Source organism: Saccostrea cucullata, unplaced genomic scaffold (genome assembly GCF_032062105.1).
Source record: "Saccostrea cucullata isolate Sc308-1 unplaced genomic scaffold, CSIRO_AGI_Scuc_v1 ctg109, whole genome shotgun sequence".
Taxonomy (NCBI): Eukaryota; Metazoa; Mollusca; class Bivalvia; order Ostreida; family Ostreidae; genus Saccostrea; species Saccostrea cuccullata.
The window spans coordinates 142,640-152,752 of NW_026931028.1; the positions used below are offsets into that span (position 1 = coordinate 142,640).

Sequence of the window (10,113 nt, forward strand, 5' to 3'; positions counted from 1 at the left end):
TAAATTTTTTTGTAAACTTACATGTTTTGATAGATACAAAACCTTTCTGAATGTTCTATGGCATGACATTCGATGTTTGACCTTTTCTCTTTTTTATTTGGTGTTGTCTTGCACGAATGCAGGCATTTTATGGAACTGTATATTCGTTAGTAACTATGATTTTAAATTTAATAGTAATTAAAAAAAACTTTAAGAGCCCTTTGAATTTGTTAATAACACAAACACACATGAAGTGTTACAGGAAGGAAAAATAAAGCGGTGACTATAGATAATGGAATGTGAGGACGGTCCCTGTATGTTGTATGTCTTTTCGTAAGAAACGTCAAGACATGTTCATTGGTCATCTTATTTCAATCCCCTTAATTTTATAGGTGCGCTCGGAACCAAATATATTTGCACTGGAAACAAATATTGTCCTGTTTTCTGTTCTTTTCCCTTTGAATGCTTTTTACTGAATATAATCATAATTTCATTATTAGTTTTCCAAGAGCGCTCTCTCTCTCTCTCTCTCTCACGATTGTAAACAATAATGATATGGTATTTGATGGAATGAATGAGTAAACACTTCGCATTCGTGCAATCTTCAAAACGTATTTACGACTGTCCTCCAGAATTTATCTCTTTATTACCGGGAAGAAAAAATTTTCGATATTTGTAAATAATACTCAGAACAAACAACTCATAGAAATTTTCTGATTTGTTGTCCCTATAATTATGTGATGAATATAACTTGTCCTTTACAAGTAGCTGCAAGGAGAGCGGCATGTACATAATAAGTAGATTCAGTGAGTAATTTGCTAAGTTACTGGAAACTGTAAAGTATATATTAATAAGACGCCCTTTTATGTTGAATATGTGCCACTGAAGATTTATGGACTGGAAATAGTTCTATCATTCAGTGTTCTATACACTGAAAAAATAACTAGTTAAAGTCACTAAGAAGACTAGTAAATTTACTGTCCATACAATCGCTACCTCACAGGTGGTTTTTACTAGGTATTGGGTAGATTTACTAGATAGCATAAGTAAATCTAGAATTTAAAGTAGCATTCACTATAGGTTATCTGGTATCTATACGACTCCTGCTCCATGCGACACCTTCTACTCACTATCTTAGCTAGTAAACAGAATGATTACGAATCACGACGAAGGCTTTACGAGGCACACTAGTTAAATTAATGGAGTTTATCAAATATGGATAAACCTGGTTATTTCGCGCAGCTTAGTTTTTTACATATGCTAAGATCGATAACTCCTAATCATTACGTTCATAATTCATCGGGTTCGGTGCTCAAAAATATTTGTTGAATGCGCATGTCTTCTAGAATATTCCTTTCTATTCCATAATTTGAGTGAAGCAGACGCTCAAAATTTTTAGACGATTTAATCGATTATCATCTGCAGTTTCATCTTTGAGTTGTCATAAGTATGTTACGGGCATCGAGAGTTTCGAAGTCTAGAAGTCCCTATTCACAGACAACAACGACAAATTCTGCAGCCAGGGCCAAAAAACGAAGTGTACCTGAAGCAACGCTCCCTCGACCGCATGATGTCGCCATTGTTGACCAGGCACCGATCGTGACTGACCAGGCACCGATCGTGACTCAAAGTCAGACTGTGTCCACTGTCGCCTCCTTAGTTCCCCTGCAGCCCGCTAGTTCAGCTGAAGTTAATCAAGGTACAATTCAATTTGACCCTTTAGATAATTTGCCAAATCCATTTATTAGCACCGCATCACCCCTAGCAGCGCATTTGCCTCAGAAAGTGAAAGAAAAAATTTTCAATAATCAATTCATAAATTTTGGTACACTTCTCTTTCATGATCCGACCTCGACACAACAAAATCAGCTTGTGTTTGAAGATGGTGTATTTCAGGTAAAGCCTAAGCATAAGGAACAAAAAATTTCAAACCTATCACAATGGCTAGATGCTTTTGCAATTTTTGCATCAGTTTATTTAGTCAAACAGCCATCTGAAGCAATCTCATTGTTTAAGTATACAGGTGTCTCATTATATCGCGGTACTTAAATCTTTTGCATAAAAAAGTGTAATTTGATTTTTTAAATTTAACTTTCATCAAATGATATTCATAAAGCAAACTATGGCCTAACTTTTTAGTATCAAATTATTTCCCAAGCTTGCATCGTTTAATTTGTAGTCTATTTTTAAAACAGGAAGTCTTATTTACCTCCTAAATTGGAGAGTCTTATAATATCGCGGTATGGGAAAACATGGAAACTTGAGGTTGACATGGACTTCAATTCTTATTTTTTATTTTACCATGTAATTCTACATACGAAAATAAACAATAATACAAACTAAAGACTTTCAAAACATGAACTTTATATGGATTTTACTAGATTATAAACTCAGAGGGCTAAAATTAAATAAATACGGGGAAGGATTTCTGTAAAATTACGTTTTATTTGAATAATTTTTTTTCCAACGCATTTTCCATACTTTTTAATCATCACACAAATTTACATTCATATGACAGACTGATATTTTTTTCAACAAAAAACATATGAGCAATGTATCTGTTTTTTTGGAATATACCGCGATACAATGAAACCCGCGATATAATGAGAATCGCGTATATATGTCATTGATAAAGAGGGGGGCTGAAAAAATCAATGGAAATTGGTAAGAATATGATATTCAGTTTAGGCTGAAAAAATCTTACAACACCGCTGTAAGTTGGGCTTCTGTTGATGCAGAGCTGTGGATGATCTATATGCATTCGTCCACTGCTCCTACTAACCCTTTATCACGCCAGCAGTCATTGCAGCCCCGCAACAAATGCTACAGTTATAATTATCAGGGCATTTGCAACAAGTCAAATTGCAATTATGTGCATAGTTGTCTAAAATGTAATGCTTTTCATCCTTTGGTGAAATGTTTCAAGGTTAATTCAACTGCTGCGTCAGAACAATCTTCATCACAGACCAATTTCAATAATCGTGCACATTTCCATTCCAGGAACCAGCGGTTCCAGTATTCAAAGGGCCAGTCGCAGTCCAATTCTGCCACATAATTGTCAGAATTTATGGGAACTTGGTCACTCACCTATTAATTGTGAAAATTTGAATCAAATATTATCTACTTACCCAAATGTTCAAGATGCTCATTGTTTGTCCTTGGGTTTTAAATTTGGGTTTTCCTTGAATTTTGATGGTCCTAGGAGGAGGGTGGAGTTTAAAAACATGAAATCTGCAATGCAGTACAGCTTTCAAATACAGGAGAAAATTGATAAGGAAGTTAAGTTAGGAAGAATAATGGGTCCATTTTTATACCCCCCAATATCTAATTTGCGATGTAATCCAATAGGTTTAGTTCCCAAAAAACAAGGTGGTTGGCGAATGATCACAAATTTGTCATATCCAACAGGTGACAGTGTTAATGACTACATAGACCCCAATTTATGTTCTGTCAGTTATTCCACTTTTGATGATGCTGTTTCTTTAATTGCGAGTAAGGGTGAGGGTGCCTTATTAGCAAAAATGGACATTTCCTGTGCATTTCGTCTGTTACCAGTTTGTCCACAGGATTTTTGTTTATTAGGCTTTCAACACTCTGGTGCATTTTACATTGACAAGTGCTTACCTATGGGTTGTTCATTGTCGTGCTCTTTATTTGAGAAGTTTTCTACATTCCTTCACTGGGAATTATCTCAGAGGTCTAAATTGAAAAGCATTATTCACTATTTAGATGATTTTTTGTTTGTAGGAAGGGCCAATTCATCTCAGTGTTTGGATTTAATGAGACAGTTTGAAGAGTTATGTTTAGACTTAGGCATTCCTTTAGCTTTTGAGAAAACAGAGGGACCTTCTACTCGTTTGAGTTTTCTAGGTTTAGGCATAGATACTATTTCCGGAACTATATTTGTTCCAGATGATAAAGTTAGGGAGTTATTGGCAAAGATAAATGGAATACTTAATTCAAAAAAGGTTACTTTGAAAGAAATGCAGTCATTGGCCGGGGCGCTTGCATTTGTGGTTAAGGCATTGCCAGCTGGAAGGGCTTTTTGTTCAAGACTTTATGGTTCAATGGCAGGAGTCAAAAAATCTTTCCATTTTATAAGAATTACAGCAGAAATTAAGTTAGACTTGTTAATGTGGGTTCAATTTCTTACTGATTTTAATGGTAGGACACAATTTCCTAGTCTTGTATGGCAGGAAGATGATTCACTCCATTTTTATTCAGATAGTTCAAGTTCTCATGGTTGCGGTGTTGTGTTCGGTAAACATTGGTGTAGTCTGGATTGGCCTCATGGCTGGCCTGAGGAATGCTACAGGGATATCACTTTCCTAGAACTTGTACCTATTGTATTAGGGGTTATGATTTGGGCTGAAAGCTTAAGGAACAAAAAACTCCTACTTCATATTGACAATTTATCTTTGGTGTACAGTGGACCCTCATTTATCCGGACGCTTTGGTTCCAATTAATTTGGCCGGATATGTGAAGCGTCCGGATATCTGAATTACCAGTTAAACAAAACAATATAACATTTACAAATTCTGTTCCCATGAAAAGTCGTCCGGATACTGAAGCATCCGGATATCTGGCGTCCGGATATCTGAAGGTCCACTGTACATCATTAATAACAAATCATCAAAAAACAAAAGAATTATGATATTAGTCCGGATGTTAGTTCTGCAGACCCTCAAGTTTAATGTACAAATAAAAGCTCAACATATACCAGGTGTTAAAAATGAAATTGCAGATGCTATTTCTCGGTTTCAGTGGACCAGGTTTCGTCAATTGGCTCCTTTGGCAGACCCCTTTCCCTCCATGGTACCTATTCAGTTTTGGAGAGCTATTCAGGAACTGTAGCCAGTCTTCTGCAGGCCAGTGTATCTCAAAATACAGCGAATGTATACCGTCAGGGATTGCAAAGTTTTTTCAATTTTAGACAACAGTTGTCATTCCAGCAGATATGGCCCCCACCCGTTGATCACATGATTAATTTTATAGCATATCTGTCAGAGAGTAATATGGCTTTTTCTACTGTCAAATGCTATTTATCAGGAATCAGTTTCGTCATTAACTTGCATGGTTGGCAGAATCCAGTGGATTCATTTATTATTAAGAAGTTGTTAGCTGGTTACAAGAGATGTAATCCGTCTCAGGATATAAGAAAACCAATTACATTACCTTTGTTGAATAGCATTGTCAGTGTTTTGCCACATTTGTGTTTTTCTGATTTTGAAGCAGCTTTATTTCAGTCTGCTTTTGCATTGGCTTTCTTTGCATTACTAAGGGTGAGTGAAGTGGTGACTTTGGGTGTCCAGCATATAACTGTATCTAGTGATACCATTGAAATCTTTATCAAAACATCTAAGACTGATCAAATTGGTGCGGGGGCATTTGTGCATGTGAAAAAATCAAATGATACAAATTTATTGTTTCAATCTTTGCAGAAGTTTGCTGCATTAAGTACCAATGTAAAAAAGGGTGTCCTACTTTTCTCATTTAAATTCCAAACCCTTAACCGAATACCAGTTTTCGTCCATGTTAAACAAAGCTTTGCAGTTTCTGAATATACAGTCAACTCAATTTAAGACGCACTCATTTCGCATTGGGGGTGCAACCCACTTGTATACAAAAGGGTTTTCAGAGGATCGTATTAAGCAGATGGGAAGGTGGCAGTCAGCAGCTTACAAATCGTACATAAGACCATGTTCGTTGTAAATTTACATTGAGTTACACTGTATATGTATTGTCATATGACACAAAGTTACAATTCAAAAAAAAAAATAATAATAAGTGTTTAATTTGCTCATCAATTTTATATTTAGATTCGATTTGGATCATAGGCTCGTCAATTATTCATTGGGCTCACATATATGCGAAGAATTCAAATCAAGAGAATCTTGGGCAGGAGTCTTCCAACATCTTGTGGCATGGAATTCGGGGTATGGTCTGGGAGCAATTATATCCCACAATTGAATTTTTGTTAGCTCGTAACAAGAAGCCAAAGATTATTATTATACATTGTGGGGGCAATAATATTGGTCAGGCTCACAATACGTTAAGGGGTCTTCAAAAATATTACAAGTCAACTTTGGCAAATATTGCTAATTTACTTCCACAAACTTTTATAATTTGGTCACATATTTTGCCTCGAAATAATTGGATTAATTGTCTTGCAAATACAGAAGGACAAAACTGTAGACGTAGAATTAATAGTGCCTGTGCTACATTTGTGCTAAATAAGTTTCAGGGTCGGGGTGCATCAGTCAGTTATCCAGATATTAGAGCTCAATGCAAGGAATTATTTAGAAAAGATGGAGTTCATTTGTCAGATTTGGGAAACAGTATTTTTATCAATACTTTGAGGAATGCTTTGGATCATTTCATTGGTTGTAATTTTGTTTCGTCAACATTTCCTTGATGCTTGTCATGAGCCAATTGTATTTTGGTGCAATTTGTACCTTATTTTGTGTGCACAATTTGTGCTTTAAATGACTTAAGCCGATTTGGCATAATTTTGGTGCAATTTGTACCTTATTTTTTTGTGCACAATTTGTGCCTTATGTGACTTAGCCGATTTGGCATAATTTCGGTGCAATTGGTACCTAATTTTGTGTGCACAATTTGTGCTTTTATTGTTACTTTGGGCTGCAAAATTGCCGCCCCAATGTTAGTTTGTGGCGGATGGGTCATGTGACTTGGTCCCTTGACCCATTTGGCATAATTTTGCAAAGAATGCTGTCTCCGGGGGGTACTGTTTTTTCCAGGCTCCTTGGATCAAGATGGTATTTCTCTTGCTTATGATTATCCATATTCATTTACCTATGCTGCCATATAATCATCATCGGCGCATACATTGTATTATATCTAATATTTTATTAAATGGCCATGACAAGCACGCCAAAACAATTATTGACTTGTTTTATTGACTATTTTTAGACATCCTTAACCTTTTACAGGGTTTATCTGATCATGTTTGTTTCTGTTGTCGTCCAAGTCCAATGTCGCGAAATAACTAGTATTTGTTTCAGTGTAACCTTGAAGTGATAATGTTGCCCTGAATTTTTTCTCCTATTTTTTCCATTGTCTATTTGTCTCCAATTCTTCCTTAGGTGAAAGATGTATTTTTGGTATCAATTTGTATTTCCCTTTCATTATTTGCAGGTCTCTTTGTCTATTGGTCTTTGCCAGCTGTTCCCCATACATAGAACTGAATTTTAATGAATCGTGTAAATCACAGCAATGAAACTGATCTCTTTTAGTTATGATTCTCCTCCAAGGCACCTGTTCACAGCCCTGGAATTTCTAGGATTTCATGCTTTCTGTCCTCCTTCCTGATTTTATTTATTATCAATAGATTTCTTGAAAAACGATCTTTATTTGTTTTCATCTTTTTTTATTTCAGGTATCGAGTCATAATTACGTTTGCATTTTAGAAAAAAAAATATTTTTCAATTTCTTACGCCATAATTTGGAGACAGAATAATTCGGTCCATCATAACTCATGTTTGATTTCTATATATGCATATTGTTTTCAAACTGAATATAGATTTTCATTTAAAAAATGATAATTATCCCATTAATAAAGATGTTAAATATCAATGGTCTGAATATAAAAGAAAATACCCAGCTGTTTATTCACTTAAATAAAACGACAGTAGATCACATTTCAATTTACTAAAAATGGCAATAAAAGCAAGAGAGAGGTTTTGTAATTTCTCAATTTTAAAAGCATGAGATATAAAGCAATTCACAACTCAGGTAGGGAGTGTATTTTTTATAAAGTTAATAAAAATAAATTGTTTGAATGTATAATGAACGGGTTGACTCCAGCTTTTCCACTTTGACTTTTTATGTAGTATTACAGAGTGTATTCCGCTATCACATGCATACGGAGTTTATGTCTCCTTACATATTTATTACTCGAGAGAAAGTTCCGAGAACAATAAATTTTCAAACTGATGCATGCTCCAAACAAATAAGTTTGTTTTATAAGGATTTTACAAACCTGAATCAAAGCTTTTTGCAAATTATACAGTCGTTACAATGACCTTATTTTCAAATGCAATATATAATTGGGTATTACATGTTGTGAATACAATTTGCTTGGTCATTAATTTTAATCTATTTGACTATAGTATTTTCCATCTACCGGAGTAATACGTAGAACTCACAGCAAGCGTTGCAGGTCGATAAAGGGTGTTTTCTCATTCGCCCTATCCCACTTCTAGAATTTCTAGAGATCCTTTATTGCCAAATAAACAGAATCAAGTGGAAGTTTTTGTTTTGTTCGTTTTTTATCAATCAGTGTTTTAATGTCTTAATGAAAAAAGGAGATAACGAACAGTAATCAAAATTAATTTTAGTCCAATATAACAATACAAATGGAGCACATGGCAAGCATAAATTTCTTACACATCGGAGATGGGATGAGGTGCTATTGAGGAGCAAGTATCCCCTGTCGACCGATCACAGAAAAGGGATAGCTTTGAAAATAATGATTTTTCTATAGTTATACTTTTAACACTCTGAATTACTATTATAGTCAACAGTATAACTCAACTTCCTTGCATAAAGGATACAGTCTGCATAAATTTGGTAATCTCTCTCTCTCTCTCTTTTTCTTTTTTTTTTTTTAGAAAAAATTCTCTCTTATCTGTACGACTGTTTCCTGTTGTGTCTCTGTAAACTTTTTATTTTGCTTCTTTGTACCAAACGCGTCATTGGTTGTATTTTTTTTTGAAATATTTTGTTGTTCTGACTCATTTTCTTTGTCTCAATATAAATGCATGAACTATAAACCAAAAATAATACATTTTTTTTTTAAATGTACTTCTATTTATTACTAAGTTTGCAATTAACATATTAAAACATACCCCTTTCCACATCACATCCTGCATCAGTCCTCGGCCGGGCTTCGGCCCTCTGGCTGATATTGGTGTTTCGGGCTTATACATGTTGTGATATGGAAAGTGGTATATATTATTGTCTATGTAAATACATATTAAAAAAGACCACACTTGCCATTATCAATGGGTGTGGGGTGGGTGGGGGAGCACACTTAAATACAAGCAATTCCTGCACTTTTCTTATAAGTAATACGAGGGCTGTTCTATAAAAATTGTCACTGGTGCTTGGAAAGAAACAAAAAAAAAAACAAAAAAAACGCTTTTCTTTCATTTTGTCTTAATTATTTCTCTTAAATATGCTCTTTTAGTTGAAACACATATCTGTAACATTTATATCCAATTCCTAATTGTTTGTGAACACATTTTGAGTATATATGGTCCTTTGTATACTGGAATCTAACATATCCTATGATTTCCTGGACTTGTTTCTTCTTCCTGAAAAATGTCTTGTCAAGTTTGGAAAATGAAACAAGTACAAGGGTGAAATATCTGGCAAAAATATTTGGTGTGACAAAACATTAACATTCAGTTTATTCAAAAAATTTTCTTTACTATTCAGATGTTATGGGTTAGACGCTATCATGAGGAAAATGAATGTAGTAGATTCCTGATTCTGGTTTCCTTTACTCATATAAGCCTTTCGAATTTTTGCAAAGGTTTTACTTTCCAGGCCCGTCCAGAAATTAAACGACCTCTCTAAATAAGAATCTTAACAGTAAAACCACTGACATTGAAGAACATGGCTTTAAACTTTCTTTGTTCTCTTGCAATTCTTTGCTTATCTCAGACCATTGCTGTTTTGGTCAAGTGCATCATGTTGTAAATTTTTTTCTTTGGGGGTTAAAGCAATGGATTCAGGTTTCATTATCTGTAAGAATTTTATTCTAACGTGGATAAATACAATTCTGACTTTTTAGAAATAATTGTTTGGATACTTTTATACGCTTGATTTTCAGGCATTTGTCAAAACATTGAGTACTAAGTTTTTTTTTTGTCAGATATGTCTTTAACAGTGTTAACCATCCCCAAAATTATGCCTATTAAATTCTCTATGCGTCGTCAAGTCAATAAAACAGCACCAATGATAATTTGATGAAGTTTGGCAAATATTATATTGGTTGTTGTAAGTCCTTGTTGCAAAATACGGTACCGATTTTGAAGCCCATTTTATCATTTTTAATCATTGAAATCCACCGATTCATGTGTCTAAAAACAAACACTGGTTGCTTT

At 34.6% G+C, this 10,113-nt stretch overlaps 1 protein-coding gene across 1 annotated transcript; it reads left to right on the top strand.

Annotated features, from left to right (window-relative positions):
* Positions 1-1,428: 1,428 nt before the first annotated feature.
* On the top strand, positions 1,429-6,395 carry LOC134231078 (uncharacterized). Its single transcript, XM_062712979.1, has 2 exons — positions 1,429-1,678; positions 5,800-6,395. The coding sequence occupies exons 1-2, from the start codon at positions 1,429-1,431 to the stop codon at positions 6,393-6,395; spliced, it is 846 nt and encodes a 281-aa protein (XP_062568963.1).
* The last annotated feature ends 3,718 nt before the right edge of the window (positions 6,396-10,113 follow it).

Excerpts from the sequence above, each read along its gene's own strand:
- LOC134231078 (XM_062712979.1), top strand. The coding sequence starts at position 1,429 with ATGTTACGGGCATCGAGAGTTTCGAAGTCTAGAAGTCCCTATTCACAG. Across the intron at positions 1,679-5,799 it reads TTCAGCTGAAGTTAATCAAG|ATTCGATTTGGATCATAGGC; the intron begins GTACAATTCAAT and ends TTTTATATTTAG.